Source organism: Polistes canadensis, unplaced genomic scaffold, assembly GCF_001313835.1.
Source record: "Polistes canadensis isolate GaletaPanama2010 unplaced genomic scaffold, ASM131383v1 scaffold_48, whole genome shotgun sequence".
Lineage (NCBI taxonomy): Eukaryota > Metazoa > Arthropoda > Insecta > Hymenoptera > Vespidae > Polistes > Polistes canadensis.
The window spans coordinates 381664-401448 of record NW_014569595.1 but is presented as its reverse complement, the minus strand read 5'-3'; the positions used below and the strand labels follow the sequence as shown (position 1 = coordinate 401448).

The window sequence follows — 19785 nt, the reverse complement described above, 5'->3', positions numbered from 1 at the left end:
AATCAAAGGGAGATCAAACAAAAAAGGGGATCAAAAGTATAATAACGGAGAAAGGATACTGCTATAGTATATCAGATAATTAGATAGATTAAGAACTCGATATAAACACGGAAAGATAAAAGAAAAGGTAAGAAGAAAGAAGAAGAGAAAAAAGAAAAAAAAAAAAAAAGAAAGACAAGAAGAAGAAGAAAAGAAGAAGACTCTCGTAATTAATCCTTATTCGATCCTATGGATTTAAAGAACCCACGATAAGAAAAAGAGAAAAGTAATAAAAGAAAGAAAGAAAGAAAGAAAATAATAAAAAAAAAAAAATAAAGGGGGGAAAACAACAAGTACACGTGGAAAAGCTAAAGCGTGGAAAAATTTTCTCGTTTGAAAAGAACGATGAGAAAGTAAAAAAAAAGAAAAAGATTCTCGTTGGTGGAGGTAAAAAAAAAAGAAAAAAGAAAAAAATAAAAGAGAAAAAAGAAAAAGCTCCGGGGGGTTGGAAAAGTTGCGAGGACGAAGGAGCCAAATGAGTTGGAGTATAGAGAAGAGGAGAGCAGGAGGGGTAGGAGATGGGGAGGACACGGAGGGGGTGGTGGAAGGAAGAACTCGTTTAAAAAAGAGGCCGGAACGAGTTTAGACCGCGAAACGCGAGATTCATAGGTTTTCTCTTCGGAAAGAGTTAGATAGAGGAGAGGAGAGGAGAGGAGAGTGTGTGTGTGTGTGTGAAAGAGAGAGAGAAAAAAGGCAGAACTCTTTCTTTCTCAACAGAGTAACAGCAGCAGATCGTAATACTCGGCAATCAAGACCAAAGTGCTTCAAAGTGTAAAAGTTTTAGCTGCTACTAGAGAGAGAGAGAGAGAGAGAGAGAGGGAGGGAGGGATAGTTCTAACTATACCTCGTTGCATTTAAGATGCTCGACATGTAAGGAGTATATGCGAGAAACTAAAAAGAAAATAAAAGAGTGAGAGGGGTAGAAAGGTAGGGAGAGAAAGAAAATATACGATGTCGTTCATATAATAATAAAAATAACAATAATAAAATGGTAAAAGTAAGCTTTAAATTTCATTGCAACGATTAGACCGGTGTTAACTGGACTATACGTAGACCAACAAAATACTTTTTAGTAATAATAATAAAACTATTTCTCTCTCAGGTGACGAGACTCACTCGCATTCTCTTACATTCTGTATATATATAAATACATCGTGAAATAACTAGTTGTTACATTGAAAAAAGATCTAAACTGAACTGGGTTAAAGTATGAAATAAAGAACAAAAAAAAGAACGACGTAGTTCTTCAATTAATAATTGTGCACGTAATTATGAAAATTGGTCTAATATAATGTAAGTCATATGTTTCTTGTTTCGAGATATTTATAGGATAACATTAGAACACTTAATGAATTCCATATAATGTTGAAATAACAACCATTATGGAATGATTCATTTTTGACAATATCATGTGAGAATTACATTAAATATAATTTAGTTTTAAAGTAATGTGATGTGAAATAACTGATAAACTTATTTACGTTTAAATTTTGACTTACATTAGACCACTTTTATAATAATGAGCACAATTGTAAATTAACAATATAATATTATGTATTTTACAATAGACGAGTATATTTTAAGCAGCTTAATTGGTACAATCAAAATTCTATTTATCTTAGCAATTGCCCTCCCTTCCCCCCCCATTGTAAAACCTAATTATTTCGTGAATTAATTAAATCAATTGAATTATACGATTTTTAACAGAAAGACATATATAAATATATGCATATAAAATTCTATTAACGAATAAAATAGTTTTGATGATAGGTGGGATCCAGTAGCAGGAACCCTTTTCAACCAAGAAACTTGAACTAACACTATAGAACACAAGTCGTCGTCGTCGTCGTCGTCGTCGTCGTCGTCGTTTCCCTATTTAACCAAGGTGAATTTAGTGGACCGAGTGATATTGCATACTCTCTACGATTATTTAGATCCTTCCAACCGCAAAGCCTCGCAAATTTCCTCTCTACACAACCTATGCTCTCTCTCTCTCTCTCTCTCTCTCTCTCTCTCTCTCTCTCTCTTTCTCTCTCTCTCTCTTGGTTGCTTGTTCGTTCTATCCATAATAGCTTTGCTGCACCTGCTACGGTATACCAATGTTTACACGTTCCCATGGATATCGATGAATCTTCGCTCTGAACTGTCCCGCTACCAATTGCTTTCCATAAACGACACGACATGGAAATTGAAAACCCATCATTCTAATTGAATTAATAAATATTTCATTTCCACAATCAAATACGATCGAATGATACAAACAGAGAAAAATAGGGACCAAATATTTATGATATTTACTTGAATATCACTTATCAAAAAATCTCTAACGCGTTAAAAACAATTAAAATACCCCGGTCATTACATAAATTAACAATTGAATATTTACTTGAATATCACTTATCAAAAAATCTCTAACGTTAAAAATAATTAAAATACCCCAGTCATTAGATATAAATGAAATCTTTTTTAAATAAATCATACACAAAAAACCGTCCTATTAATTAATTATGAGCAAACTAATTTATAAATAACAAATATGCTAACAAATAATTTCAAGTTGATAAATAGAAAACTATGAGGGGGGGAGGGAGGAAGGGGAGAATATCAAGACTCGTTTGAAACTCGTCGTAAAGTCAAGAAATACATCGAAAAGGAATAAGAAACGCGGAGAGGAAAACGGGAAATGAAAAGTAGGGAGTGGAGGTGGTGGGAGGGATGATGGGCTAGAAAGAGAGAGAGAGAGAGAGAGAGAGAGAGCGAAAGGATTGGTTGGGAGTTGGAAAAGGGTTGTGAACGGAATGGAAGCGAAGATATCGAGGCTAGGAAGACGATGTTTCGTGAACTAGAAATTCTCGTTCGTTCACCTGTAAAGCGATATCGTCAGGCACACCCTTTACCGTTCTTCCCCCCCCGCCTTCCTCGTACCCCCACCTCTTCATCCCTTATCTTATCTTCCTCTTCTCTTCTCATCTCTTCTCTTCTTTTCTCATTTCTTCTCTTTTTCAGATAGATACATTTTACCCGGTTCGACTAACACAAAACACTTTTCGACAAAAGAGCACCGATCATGCAAAAAACAAAAAGGAAAAAAAAAAAACAAGTATAAGAAAGGAAAAGGGTAAAACCTATCGTTCTCTGGTTAGTATTTCACCTGCAAATTACTACTTGTTCTGTAAAATCCGAAAACATGTTTACTAGTATTGCTACTACTAGCAAGTAAGAGTTATAAGAGAGAGAGAGGGAGAGAGTAGTAGTAGTAATAGTAGGAGTCTAGTTCAACCACTTGGAAAATGTATCTTCTCTAACGGTTCTCCTTGTCAAGAAACGAAACCGCCTATCTGTTTTACCAAAGATACATGTTTCTACCTTGCAAAATTACACCTTTGAAAAATATACCTAAACGAGGACGATATATTTATATGTATATGCACGTATATGTATGTATGCATGTATGTAGTACCGAGAATCGACCAATAAAACATTTTCTCTAACCTCCGAAACTATTCTTTTTCACATTTAAACACAAAAAAACAAACAAACAAACAAAAATGATGTTAATAAATATCTGCTATTTATCTAACATAAAAAAAGAATGCGTGTGTGTACGTATATATATATATAAATTTATGGTGTAGCATGAACGTAGTCAAAAAAAAAAAAAAAAAGAAAGAAAAGTAAATAAATTTAACACACGCAACTATAAACCTTGTGTATCCAGTCGGATAAAAATGTTACTACGAAAATATAATAAATAATAGATTTACCAGTTCCCTTTTAAGATCACTAAAAAAAGTGTCGAGCAACGTTGAGGGCACGGTTAGTAAAATGGATGGGTGATACGTACGGTTAAACAAACAAGAATAAAACGATGGTGATACTGTTGACGTCAAATAGGTAATAAAATGATAGTATTGAATAGGAACTGCGAGAAACGGTATTGTTCTCACCTAAAGAAATAACTCGAACTCGTAAAATGGGAGAACAAAAAAAAGAAAAAAAAAAGAAAAAATACAATAAATAAAAGAAGAAAAAATGAAGACAAAAGGAATAAATAATTTTTACATATTTTATTTTTTGTATCTTTCATAAATTAGGTAAATCGGACGGGTGTGACCGATATAATAATTAATAAAAATGAGATTAACACTTCGAGTGCTATGGACTCATATATGCGTTTGGTAATATAAATGCAAATAATGTAATATTGTTTTGAATTTTGAATCACGTCACATGGAAATTATGTAAGAAACAAAAAAAACTTTAATATAATATAATTTATTCTTAGATATAATTATAAATAAAATCAATGCACACGAAACAAACACACTAGAGTAATAAAGTATTGCGTCTTTACTAAACATTTCAGCTAAGAATATTTACCACACTCAAAGGTTTAATTAATATTTGAAAAAGATAAGAAAAAGCAACAAACAAAACAACACACACACAAAATGCAATACACGATAGAGTGTAATGGGTGGTTCGAAGTTGGAGAATAGATTAGAATTCGAAGCTCTGTCACGCAGGAACCAACTGTGTCGAGTTTTCAAATAGAAGAGGGTAGTTTTCTCCCTCACCCTTTCTCTCCCTCTCTCTCTCTCTTTCTCAAAATTACTCTATGATTTCGCTCGTAAGTTTTACGTGCGAGACGTACGAGCGAGCATCATCATGCGGAGTTTCCGCACTCTTACTTCGTGCCGTGTTTCGAAGTGAGTTTCCCACCTTCAACCTCATCCCCCTGATTCACCTCAACCACCATCTACCCTTCCTCTCTCTTTTCCTCTTCTTCGCAGAACGATCACCTCCTTGAAAGAGAGAGAGAAAGAGAGAATGTGAGAGAACATGTAACCGATTCACGAGTAACTGATGGAGACATCCGTTGAACTGACGTTTCGTTGCTAACTTCAAATTTCTCTCGTTCGTCTCTAAACTATAATATTAAAATTAATAAGTAATATATTTAAAAAGAAGAAAATAATTTTTTTTTATATATGTATTTTTTTTAAATATTTTATTAAACGAATATTTTCGACTCGAAGATCATCGTTGATGAGAAACGTTGAAAAAAAAAATGTATTTTAATATAAACAATCATAAATATTAGTAAATTACTGTATAATATTAAATTATTTTTAATTAATCGAAAGAAACGTATATATTATTGTTTAAAAATTACGGAATATATGTTCGACGTACCGTTCTCTTCGAAATCCACCATTAGACTGGCTCATTGTCATATGTGAAAGTTATTTTATCGAATGTTGTTTATATGACTTTCCGAATGATACGCATATGTAGAAGAAAAATAATATTAATGTAATAATTATATATCTGCAAGTCATATCGATGATAATAAATAAAAGAAATGTCTGATCGACTTTAATAAACAACAACGAGCCATTCTAATGGTGAACTTTGATAATTACGGATCGAACTTATACTCCGTCCTTATTATCTATACAATATACACTTCCATCGATTAATTAACAAACATTTAAGGTATATCGAACATTCTAATTAACTCTCTATTAATATTTAATATCGTTTAAACTGATAAAATATAGATTTTTGTTTTTAACGTTTCTAATCAGTGTGATAAAAATAGGAGTTTAAAAGAACGTATTAATTATGTTTACAATAATTAATATCAACAATGTTTTAATAATTATATATTATTTAACGAATATATATGTAGTAGAAGAAAAAGAAAAAGAAGAAGAAGAAGAAGAAGTAAAAGAATATCAGATAGATAGACCCCGGCAACATTGATGTTTGTTAGAAAAATAAAATAAAAAAAAATTAAAAAAATTCGCTTCTTTCGAGATCGAATTTACGATCGAAAGATGACGGCGATAAAAGGTTTCGCGTGTCGATAGATACCTTCTTCTTTTCCTTCTCTTTCATCTTTATCGATGACGTTGGCCAAATGCTTGCTATAGAAAAGTTTTGAAAACTTGAAGGAATCGGTTAGCTACCTACCTACTACTACTACTACTACTACTACTACTACTACACGTTTCGACGTTGACAGAAGTAACGTTTCTATTAAACGAAATGAAATAACAGTTCTCTCTCTCTCTCTTTCTCTATTTCTCTATTTCTCTCACTCTTACAGTCTCATTCTTTCTTTTACTTCCTTTTCCGAATTACACGAACCTTCATATCCTGTCTAACATCTAATCAATCTTAACTGGAAAGGCTACAAATTTCATCTCTATTTCTGTATATATAGATGTCATCCAATATATGAAGGTGTCATAAAAATGATGTCGAATGTGATATGAAAAAAATATAATGTCGAATATATTTCTAAAGAATATTAATCAATTCACGAATCCACGAATGAGATGTTAATTTAAATTGAAGATGATATTGTTTTTTTTTTTATAAATCCTCACCCTCCTCCCGATTTGAATAAATGTCGAGAGTTTGAGAAAAAATTAGGTCAAAGGAAAATTTCGCGAGTAGGAAATATTAATAGTAAATTTACAGACTGAACCAATTAGACTCATTTCAAATTTTTGTTTGCTAATATAAAACTGAAATATTATTTTTTTTAAATATATGTGTTGATTTTTTTAATGTCATAATGAAATATTCGTAAATATTAAAATTCTTTTCCTTTAACCGCTTCTTCATTCAAGCATTGTTTGTTAGTTTTTAAAAAATATTAAACAAAACATTCGTAAATCTAATGTTAATGATATTTGTACACAAATGTTAAATAACAAAAAAATGTTTTTTTAAATATATAACGATAAAGGAATAAGAAGAGATATAAACGAAAATCGGTCGTGACATTATAAAGAGAACAGAAAGAAAATGAGAAAAAGAATAAGGAAGAGAAAAAAAAATATATATATATATATATATATATATGTGACAGAGAGAAAAAGAAGAGAACGATGATGAGATCGTTTGATATATCTCTCGATAGAAGTTAGAGAAAACGTGATGTATATCAAAGTCACGTATCATTCTCTTTTCTCCTTTTCATTTATTTCATACTCGAAGTAATAGTCGGGGTATCGACACTTGGACTTCCTGCGAAAAAGAGAACAAGAAGAAGAAGAAAAAATTAAAGAGAAAGAGAGAGAAAGAGAGAGAGAAACTTCAGAAAAGGAAAATAATGACGTATCACGTGAAAATAACGAAAAAAAAAATACAATATAGAAAGATAGAAGATAGAAAAGAGAGAGAGAGAGAGAGAGAGAGAGAGAGAGAAAAGAAATTCGTATTACGATTGAGAGATGACAAGATCGTAAAACGCGATATGAAACGTGACAAGATATTTTTCTGTTCCCTTTATTTCTCTCTCTCTCTCTCTCTCTCTCTCTATCCAACACTTTTCTTTTTTGATATACTTTCACATAATATCACGATGAACTAACCAAGAAAATAAAAGGAGATTGTAAAACAAAATTTCGAATACAATAACGAATAGAATTGTTCCGAGAGAGACAAGGAACGTGGGAGAAGAAGAAAGAAAAAGAAGCAAAAAAAAAGGTGGTTTTACGTACGTGCATTCTCTCCCTCCGCTCTCCCCCCGCCCCCACACACCACCGCCACCTCTTGTCAACCACTTCTTTTCACAGTTATTTTTTATCTTTCCTTTTCTTTTCAAATACACACATACATATACACATATATTCTACACGCTTATACAAACAAAACGTTATTATACGTGAATTTCGATCGTTAGAATATACTGGCGTGCGAGAAACGATAAAACGATGTAAACGGGAATGAATCTTCCATCTTACGATGTAGTAATCTTCGTCTTCTATAGAAAGGTAGGTTCTGGTAGCTCGTAAAAGTCTATGGGAGAGAGTGGGAAAGGGGAGGGGTGGTTGGTTTCTAGCTAGAGCTCTAACTAAACTTGCTATATTCCTAGAAGCTAACTTCTCGTCATTCTCGAGATACGATCTAGGAAGAACAATGCTTGCTGCCGCCGCCTCCTCCCCCTCCCCCTCCGCCCCCTTCGGTCAGTTTCCGGTACGTTGGCAGAGAAATTTCGCGGTTCTCCCACATGTTCGATTCAATGCCTACGATATATTCCAACAGCCATTGCATAATCGAAATTTACGAGAGTATATAATACACGTGCAACACCATCACCACCCACACAACGCTGCTAGGGAAAACAACAACGCGACCATCGAGTTACACGCATACAGGTATCGCTTTTACAAATTCACGAGAATAAAACTGAATGTAAGTAGTATATTCTTGCGTAGGGAAAGTAAAAATTTAATGAGAAAGAGAAAGAGAAGGAAACGGGAGACGAAGGGGGGAATTAGAGGGGAACGTCAGGTATGTTTACGACACGCTCCTATGCTATCTTCCTTCATTAGTTGGTTATTTAATCTTTTTAGGAAGAAAGAAAAAATAATTATTCTCGATGAAATAAAATTCCATTAAATTAACGATGATAATTCTTCGACGTACGATCGTATGTAATTTATTTCATTTTTATATTTAAACATCTAATACTAATATTATATACGCGTATATATAAACTATTGGATGTTGTATTTTCAAAGATAATATTTTCGTTTGATAACAAGTAATTGAAGATTGGTTTTTTGAAGCTTTATAAAATAGCTATTAGAAATAGCTTTTCTCCTTCTTAACGTTCGTTAAGTAGGTTATTTAATCCTTTTGCGAAAAGAAAAAGCAAAAAATTCTAATAGAAATTTTAATCTACCGTTGATAAAATTACACCGCGTTTTTGTTTGTGCTGTATTCTTACTTTTTTCCTCTTTTTCCTTTTTTGCAAAAATTTTTTATCAATTTGCAAATACGCGCGAATGAGATTTGTTAAAAATGATTGAAAAATTGAGTTGAAACACGTTACGAAGCTCTTTTATTTATGTAATATATCTTTAAAAAAAAAACATGAGATCACCAAGGAAGCAATTTTTCAAGTGAACTCTATACGTATTCTCGATCCTGAACGATTTTTCTAACCCCTTTAACTCCAACAACACATACTCCACCAACCTTCTCAAAGCCTCCTCCTACCCCAACTATCACCTATCTCTCTCCAGAGAAAAAAAAAATGAGAAAAAAAATAAAACGACCACAGTCTCGATTTATTCGAGCATTCGGCATCCGGGGTGGAGGGAGGGAGGGAGGATTCCCAGGATTTCCTCGGAAAAATAACTAAAATCAGTTATTTCCGTGCGGTAAGTCCCGCAGAGCGTAAAAATGCCAGACCGTTAATCGATTGATGGAACCGTTAACTGTAACGATGGCTTCGCTAAATAGTTGATTCTCTTCTCTACATTGACATTCTCTTATAAATATATCCTAACACGTTTACGTAGTATGCGCACATGATGCACATACACACACGTAAATACATATATGCATGTATATATATATATGTAGGAGAAAAAACAATTTTTCTATTCGTCCTCTTTTTGATTCGCTCTATCGAGGATCGAAAAAAGAATAATAAAATAAAATATCGATAAATATAGAAGAAAATAATTGAAAGAAGTGAAATGAAAAGCAATGAATTCTTAATATGAAAAAAAAAATATATTGTATGTATATATATATATATATACGAACGATCTAATTGGAACAAAATTACGTGTATATACATAATATACATATATATATATATTTTTATTTTTAATAAAGTCTGAGATATACACAGGACGAATTTATATTAGAGCATAATCGTGTTCGTGGACAAAAATGAATTTTCTAATAATAATAATTAATTAATTAGAATAAAATTGCTAAAGTTTTGTGCGAGAGTAGGGAAAAAGAAAATAACTGGGACACCCTGTATGCGATACACGTGTATTATTTAACTATATATAAACTGTGTTATATAAGAAAATTTCGTGATATATAGAATGGGATGGTGAGAACGGCGAATAGGGATAAAATTTTTACCGTTATCGAATTTTTTTGTCCGACTACCTTTGAGTCCCTTCTGACATGGTGGTCCACACCCTTTGTATTCCGAACGAACAACATCCGACGATAAATGTCGCGACACCTGTCACATCTGACAAAGAGAAGTACATCCCTTTTATACGTACACATATTACTTTATACGTACACATTCAAAGAAATATATATATATATATATATAAATATACCCACGTGTCTCTTTGTAAAGCTTTTGACACGGTCTACGTAAAAAAAAAGATCTATGTACAAACAAACACATACACATATACATATATAATGTTGCAACACAGTACCGATGAACTATCTATCTCGATGCTGTGCAATTCTCGTCAACGTTGCAAATCAATCTTCGTTATTGTTAGATAAAGAAAGAAAGAGAAAGAGAGATAGATAGATAGAAAGATAGATAGATAGATAGATGGATAGTAGAGATAGAGAAAAGTTAAATTAGAGAGCGTGTAACGTTCACTCGGTATTCCTGAACGAATCAACTTTTTATTCTCTTATTCTCTTCGCTTCCGTTCTGGTTACGTAAATTCTTTTCGTGGTCGATTTGACGATGAGGGAAAAGAACAAAAAAAAAAATAAAAATAAAAAGAAAATAAATAATAAAAAAGCGAGAAAGAGGGGAAGTAGGATAAAAAGAAAAGAGACAGAAAGAAGGAAGGAAGAAAGGAATGGAGTAGAAAGTTTCATCAACGTTGAAGTACCTGCTAACGTTTTTTAAGGTAGAACAAGAAAGAGAAATAGAAAGGAAAAAGAGAAAGAGATACACTTGGAAAGTAAAAAAAAAAAAAAAAGTCTTCCAACTTATGTCGATCATTCCCCAAGTGTCTTTAAATTAACGAAGCAGGAATTACTGAGCGAGCTATTTTTAATCGCGTTATTCGTAAATTGCTCTTTCATTAAAGAGCAGTCGTCGGACCGAGAAAAATCCGATTTGTATAATGGACTAGGCTTCTATATATACATATACATCCCTCTCTCTTCCTTCTTTCTCCCTCCCTCTATTTGGCTTCTCTATCACAGAGAACCACTAACTTTTATCGTAATAACATCGAAACTAGAAAGAGAAAAAGAGAGAGAGAGAGAGAGAGAGGAACATGAAAGGTAACGTATTCAAATCTTGTTAAAAGTATTAAAGCTTCAAGAGTACTACTCTCTCTCTCTCTCTCTCTTTGCTTCATCTCACAGATATAACATACCTATACATATATACCTAACTTGTCAGACTAAACCCTATCCTCTCTCTCTCTCTCTCTCTTTTTCCGTGTACTTCATCTCACATATACATAAGTATGTATATAAATATATACAAAATATATATATATATATATATATGTATAACTTGTCAGACTAAAGTTGTGCTGTCTGTCTGTCTGTCTCTCTCTTTTCCCATCTACATCTTTCAGTAGAATCCCGAAGGAGCCGACACACGTCCTCTAGCTCAGTGAAGTAACTCTTCTCCCCTTGGTATCCCTCTTGGTATCCCTCTAACATCTTCTATCTTCTTCTTCTCTTCTCTTGAAAGTGTATATATATGTATATATATATAAACCTTCGTTGGTTGGTAAGTAGAGAGACTATGTTTGGACAGGCAACGGGTACACTGTGATCGCGTACGCAAAGTTACGCGGCTTGGAAGGTAAACGTGTATGTCTCCGTGATACGAATACTTGTGCGTGTTAAAGAGGAAGAGAAAGACAAAGATAGATAGATAGATAGATAGATAGATAGATAGTTAGTTAGATAGATAGTTAGTTAGATAGATAGATAGATAGGTAGATAGAAAAGGAAGGAAGTAAATAGACGAGGAGAGTTTAGATGCATCCACACGCACGTTTGTACTATCGAACATGCAAGTAAAATACATTTCTCTTCCTTTCCTGCTCGACTGAGAAAGACTCAGAGAGATTTTCTATCTATCTTCTATTTCTCTTTCAACACTTTGATAGGCATCTATGAAACTAACTTAACTTGTACTATTACTATTACTACTGCTGCTATTACTCTACTATCTCATTTTAACACGCACCTGACTTCGACCGATATACATACGTAGGAACTTAACGCGTAAAGATGGCATGCTGCTATGTACATTTAAACCGTTAGTTTCGTTTAAGTATTTTCTCACTTACACGTTCTAATTAATCCATCTCTCATTTTTATCTTGCTACTTTAATCGTTATACGATTGTTTGAATACAAAATTCGATTATATTGTTGAGATGCGTTATCGTCCGTTTACTCTTTTCTTTTTATTTTTTTTTATTTTTTTTTTGTTCTGGAAAGTAAAATAATTTAAATGTATTATCGTTGAGACGATATTAAACTTACGATAGCAAAATTGTTGCTTAATGCCACTGTAAAATAACTCGAAAAAGTAGCTTATTTATGAGAATTTTTTTTATGGAAATTTGATAAATGCAAGGGGAAAATTTGTTGATAAGATTTTATTGTACACACTTTAAACAACAATCGTTAATTTTTCCATTACAAGTCGTCACAGACAACTTAACAGAGTAAACCTTACATCAACAACAGTGTTCCACGGTCTGCAAGATTTCTCCAATTTTTAATATACAATAGAAAAAAAAAATCATGCATTTGCGTGTGCGTGTGTATGATGCATAACCATTTATTACGACCAAAAGTAGTATGTACTTATGCATGAACAATTACACGAAACTATTTCCCATCATATCGCATATTTCGTGCATTTAATCAACGACATATAATGAACGCATCGCATGTAATATGTTGCAATTATCACGAGCACGTCGAAATTAGAATTTCGTTTCTAAAAGTTTCGTTTGTAATGAAACGATGTAATTGAAAGATATGAAAACGAACTCGAGATGGAAAACAAAAAAATATTTGCAAGTATATCTGTGTATATAATACAATATAACAAATTAATTTACAATGATTCATTGCGTATTCCAAACGATAAAATATTTTTTTGTTATAACTTTCTAAATTAATTTAAATGCCAATTATAAATTGTTCCGAAAGATTTTATTGCGAAGCTACGAAAAGTCGTACTTGATTACGAGTCGGAGAAAAATAAAATTTAAGAAAAATAGCAATTAATATTCAAAAAAGGATTTAACACAATTTATGGCCCCACCCTGAATATTATTTCCTGGTTTCCATGAACTATCTCAGAAAGAGAGAAAGATAGAGAAGAGGAAGAGATATGCTAGGAACGATAAGACCGAAAGATATTTGAGATCGAGGGTCATATTTTCTTGTTCTTTGTCGTGCTAGAATTTTAATGAAAAATTGTTTAGAAATGGAGATAGATAGTGATAGAGGATAGAAATAGGAGATACTGACGAAGATGATGATAAAAGGTGGCTTAGAAAATCATTTAAGGAAGCATGAAGAATCTACTCACAAACGCAAACACACACACACAAATGTATATATGAAACCCATAACATAAAAATAAATACAAACGTACCAGCATGTATAAATGAAAGCATATATAATCTACACACATATATGGATCATATATTTACCGGTTGGAAAATTCAAACTAGAAGCAAAGATCTGTTCAGTTAGTATGGCCAGAAAACAGGATGAAAAAGAAACATCGTCTCGTTGGCTCGCATAGAAATCGTGTGGTTTCAAGACCGGCGACCGTATTGACATTACTTCGTCGAAAGCTTCTCTCTCTCTCTCTCTCTCTCTCTCTCTCTATCTCTCTCTCTCTCTCTCTATCTCTCTCTCTCTCTATTTCTACCTCTATCTCTGTTCAACAAAGGACGAGTAATTAATTAACCAGTCGAACGGAACTATCTATGGCGACAAATTAATAGGCTGGACATATGCATATATATATATATATATATACGTATATATATACACATACATACATATATGCATTAAATAGATATATATATATATATATATATAACTAGAGATATACCTACATACGTGACAGAGATTCTTGTGGTCTACAATTTCGGTCCAGATTACGGATTCTACCAGAGACATGGAGATATACATATATATAGAGAGAAATGTTGAATTTTATTAATAATCGATATTCGATTACAATCACGATTCGATATTACCAAATTATTTTTATTATATTAGATAAAAATTATAAAGAGACATAAAAAGATAAAGATGATGATGAAAATGGTTAAATAATATTTCAACTTATGAAAAGACATTGCAAGTATGGAATTGTTTTGGTTTTTTTTTTTCCATGACAAAGCATAAAAATAAGATATAAAGAAAATATTTCTTATGAATTGCAAAGAAAGACTACTACTACGAGGACGGGAAGCAGTAGAATATATATGGTCGATGACCCGTATGGAGGATGTGCTAACGGATCGTCCATGTTCGAACGAATCGAGAATCTCGACGAACACGAAGAAGAAAGAAGAAGAAAGAAGAAGAAAAAGGAGTAGGAGGAGGAGGAGGAGAAAGAGGAGGAGAAGGAGGAGGAAGGAGGAGGAGGAGAAAGAGGAGGAGAAGGAGGAGGAAGAAGGAGGAGGAACATTGACTAAAGATAACGTAGAAAACAGCTATTATTTCTATCTCTCTCTTTCCTGCTTAGATACTACATTTCTACAGTCAATGATGCATTCATACGTCCCCGTGCACTCATGCATTTGGTAAATCTTATTTTATTAGATAAAAATAAATGATCCTCTAACTACTTGGTTAGTCTTATAAATATAAGAATATAATAGATAGAGGATTAATCATTTTTATTTGGATCAATAAAAATCTAAACTATTAAAATTAATCTTAAATTAATTATTATACGGATAATTAAAATAAATATAATAAATACTAACAATAAATATAATTTATATTTGTATGTATATATAAATTAAAATAAATGTGTAATAATAATTAAATGTTTTTTCGTAAGAGAATATATTTAAAAAAAAAAAAAAACACATTAATTTGTTATAATCAAATGGTCTCCTTAGCATAAGACCAGAGTTTAGTGTATACTACAGAGTTAAGTATATACATATCTACAAGAAACCGAGCACGTTGGCTGTTTGGAGGTCCCAACACAATAATGTCGACAATCACGAACCTATTTGGAATAGTAGGTACAACGAAGGCAACACTTCGGTTGATTGAGCTAACAAAGGAATGAGGACGAGTGAAGTCGTAATGAATCGTGTCTGGAATTGGACGATGTAATACAACAATAGATATATATCTTCTTCTAGAAATAAGAATTCCTCTCTGATCCATAAGATAAAAATGTAAATAATAAACTGAGAAGAATAATTTCTAACTATATTTTCTACTTCTTACATTCATAGAATGGAATGCAGAACTAAAGGATTGCAATTGGATGAGAAAGAAGACTCGAACTTTGACATTTCTCTTTCTACTACTCGTATATTTTATAACGATTACTATTATTATTTATACAATATCATTTGTGTATGTAAATTAATATTTTTTTAACTTTATAGACTTAAATTCTATTTAAACGTGTATATATATAACGTTGCTGCAGCTTTGAAAATCTAATCACGTACAAAGTTAAAAAGAAAAGTACTTACATTCTATCGATTGAATTTCCTACTCAATCCTTAACACATATACACAAATATATCTATATAGATAGATAGGATGGATATATAACGGAGATCCAAAGACTTTCGTTCTAAGAATGGCAAGTTTGTGGGCTTGGTAAACGTGAATTCTCATTCCATGAGACATATACAGGGTGAGAATCAATAACTAACTCAATTATCTATAAAAATTATTATTAATAACAATAGAAAATATAATTTTTTGTAAATATAATATATATATATATCCATATACCAGATGTGTGATAATCGATCACTATTCCCTATATAAATCAATCCAATTAATAAAATTATTCTAAACAAAATTGTACATTAACACACAAGGTAGAAGTCAAAAGTTTTCTGCCATATAATCTTATCTGCAAACAAACAAAAAAATATATAAATATATATATATATATAAATCAATCTAATTGTAAGAAAGAATGTGACGAATTAAAAGAATCATTCGAATCCGTCATTCGGTAGAAAATAAAACATTAAGATCGTATATGATATTTTTGTATTAAAAATCTAAATGTGGTCATGGTTTTTTAGGGACAAGTTGTAGTTTAATTATTGACTCACCCTATATATCAGGTTCATGCAAGAGAAGGAACTTTCACCGCAGCTTGCCGGGGACTCGATGACGTTGACGATTGGCCGACCTTGCGTTCCAAGTACTGCTAGCTATTCAGATTACGCGGAACGCTCTTCTCTGCTCTGCTAAAGAGTTTTTGAACGTTTTCGAGCCTCAAGTTCGAGTCTCTTCTTGAGTAGGAAAAAAATGAGAGATAGAAAGACCAAGAGAGCAAACGAGAAAGAGAGAGAGAGAGAGAGAGAGAGAGAAAAAGAGAGAGATGGGGATAGAACTGCAGAAGTATTCAAGTCGAGAGTATTCGACAGGAGAAAGAAAAAAAAAAAAGTCTAAAGAGGAAGACGTGATGTATACATCGGAGTCGTATAACGAGCTACGCAGCAGACGACGATTTTTCTACATTGTCAGATATTCCAACGAGTACCTCAATAATTCTTAGATACTTCAAATAATGAAGAAAAGAAATAATATCAAAAGGAAGAAAAAAAAAAGAATAATAATCCAACTCCTATAAGTAAATTATAATTATAGATAACGATATAAATATATTTTTCCTTTCAAATTATAATTCTAATTATTGGATACAAAGTTAAATTGTTAACGTTTAGTTATAACTTTGGAGAAACGAATTAGAAGTAACCATTATTAGATATATATATATATATATATAATGTGTATATAACAATTTAATATTGTTTTATGTACAATGAGAGTATACAGATAAAAATATTCTTCAAGCACAACTATTAAAACCGAACAAATACAAACTATGTATGATTTGCAACATCTTAATATTTAGTTGTGTACTTTCCAGATATATGTAACCTCGGGTTGGGAAAGAAAATTCTATAGGGATGTGAAAAATATGACGAGAAGGTGAAACAGGAGGATGCAACGTTCAAATAAACATAAGAATTCAATTATAGCATATAAACATTTTTCTGAAAGAAATATCATCTGTTTTCTTTTACTGTTATTAAATATTTTATTATTAATTATTTTAATTTCAATAGATCTCGATCGCGCGAATGATATCCTAAAAATAAATGTATTTTAAATCTGAGAAAATAAGAGTATATTAATATAAATTATAATTTAACTTACTGGTTTTTTTTTTATAAAAGTAATTACAAAATTTAAGGATAATTTTGAATGAAAGTTACTCCGGATCAAATAAAATCCTAAATAATTTTATTCCAAACTTGTGAAGAGAAAATTATTAAGCATTAACTTTGTTATCTTTATATTACTACAAAAATAAAATCATCGTTCTAAAATTAATGTCACTTCTATCTAAATTAAACCGAATCAAATGAAATGTCCTACATAATTTAATTGTAATCCTTAAGATAAAGAGTATCGATATAAATTTCAAGCCTAACTTCGTAACCCGTATATTCTCTCATTATCCCATGTACAGGTTCGTTGGACTACGAAGCAACTAGTGTGTAGTTATATGTATACCGTTAATTCGAGAAAATGGATGACGTAACTCCATCTATAAAGCTACGAATACCGAAAAAAAAGAAAGAAAACATTGAACGTATAAACACAAAAATATTGCTGTGTGGGAGGGAGAAAAAAAACATACATTTGTTTATGTTGATCTTGATCGCTACTAAAAGATTTTGAAATAAAAAAGTTTATGCAATTTTTATTTGTTGAAATAATAGATGATCGGTGTATCCGCCATGACACTTAGCTAGACTTCAAACTTATTACATACTTGTAGGTATAAAAAACAAAACAAAAAATAAATACAAACGTATATAAATATAACGTCAATACATTTAATGAGGTTAATAAATACATCGAAGTAATTATGAAGTGATCGATAGTTCGTATCGATATCCTGAAAAACGTGAATTATCGAAATATCTTATGGATAAATCGCGCGGTAAATTCGAACAAGAAAAAACCAAAAGAATTTTGACTCACCTCTGACTAACGTCAAATACTTCGAATCGTCCTCTCGTCATCCTCGAAAAATCTCCAATAAAGATCATGACAGGATAAGCTAGCTACACGAGTGATATTATCATATCGTAGGAGTAGTTAGACGTGAAGAACAAAACTGTCTGTCCTGCGATGGGTGGTTGTCCTTGAAGAGAGGGAAATAGTTCCGGTTAGAAAAAAAACGTGTGATGGTACCCGCGTGCGTGCGTTGTTCCTCTCCTCTGTCTCTTCTTCTCTTACACCTTCTCCCTCTTTTTCTTGTTCACTTGCTGGTTATAGCACAGGCGCAGAAAAAGAAAGGATCATGCTCTCGCAAAAGGTGAAAACCGGCAAAGGCGAAAGTCTCACACTACAATGTAGAAGAATTTTTCGTTATATTATAATTTCACTCGCGAATTTGATAAATACGATGGTTTAATTCACGGTAATAATGCTCGTGAAAAAGGATTAACGAATGAGTATAAATATTCTCGACAATGTGTTACCGAAGTAGTTAAACACGAGTGTGGAGGAACAGCTTGAGTTATGTATATGTTGTATATACTACAAGTGTATATTCACGCAATCGTTTACAGCCGGCATTCGAATAACGTGCACCTGCGTATGTATTATTTATACAAAATATTTATCGTTTACTTAATCGAAAAAAATTTGTTTGAGTATTATAATACAGGGTCTTTTTTCAACGAGTTATTAAATGTTATTTACCGTACACGACCGGAGTGCACTAGAGTCCACAACTTTGACTATTCGCAAGGCACACACGACATACGAACGTTTATTACCCATGCAACCGTACTCGTGAAAGGCGACCGCGGTTCTGATCGCCCTTCGCTACTGGGAGAGCGCGCCTACCGTTACAAGCCACGCGATTGGTCTAACTGCTTGGCGGGGATGATGCATCGGATTGGTCAATCGACCGCTCCCTATCTGCCGGCACCAGTGGCAGCACTTCACATATCTTCGTGAATATACCGAAACATCAGAGGTTCTCCTTCCACATTTTTTTCATTTTTCGCACTAGCGGTTCTCAAATCTATCTAAAAACAATTAATACTAATGTTACAAAAATATTTTCAATTAGTAATAAATTAATATAATATTTAATTAATTAAAAATACTTTCTTATAATTATTTGGATTCATTTTGAAGGCCGGTACTTTACAGAGATGATTCCTAAATTTCTATCAAAGAAAATAAAAATACAATTATGTTAAAAAATTTTTATTAAATTAATAAATTAATTAATATATATAAAATATATTTCTTTCTATTATAACTATTTGGATTTATTAATTATGATTGTTTGAACTTGGAAATGGATTATTCTTTTCTACAAATAAAAAGTATAATCACGAATATAATACTAGTAATGCACGTACATATTATATTAAATTAACTACTAAACTTTAATAGATGTTTTATTTATTTTAAATCTTCTGATCCATTATAAAATACACTTGTGTCAAATTGCAATAGTTATTCAACTGCATTTGTAGTTTACTCTTAATCTTCAAATAATTCTATAATATTAAGAGACTTTTCCATCTGCTGAATATCTGAAAATGTATAAAATAGACAATTAATAGTAAAATTCATCTTTATTATGATTAATGAAGATTTACATGGCTGTTCATTCTCAACGTACGTTTTAGGTACAGTATGTATAGAGATTACACAAAATCATACATAATTA

At 32.0% G+C, this 19785-nt stretch overlaps 1 protein-coding gene across 1 annotated transcript in view; it reads right to left on the bottom strand.

Moving 5' to 3' along the window:
• The window catches only part of LOC106785305 (cadherin-87A), a 156561-nt gene extending 137635 nt beyond the window's left edge, over positions 1-18926 (bottom strand). The window contains exons 1-2 of the mRNA XM_014745634.1: positions 18575-18926; positions 18072-18438 (exon numbers count right to left, since the gene is read on the bottom strand). Coding sequence (XP_014601120.1) covers positions 18072-18139 — 68 coding nt within the window. The 5' untranslated portion in view covers positions 18140-18438; positions 18575-18926. The remainder of the gene's footprint in view (positions 1-18071; positions 18439-18574) is intronic.
• Between the last annotated feature and the right edge of the window lie 859 nt (positions 18927-19785).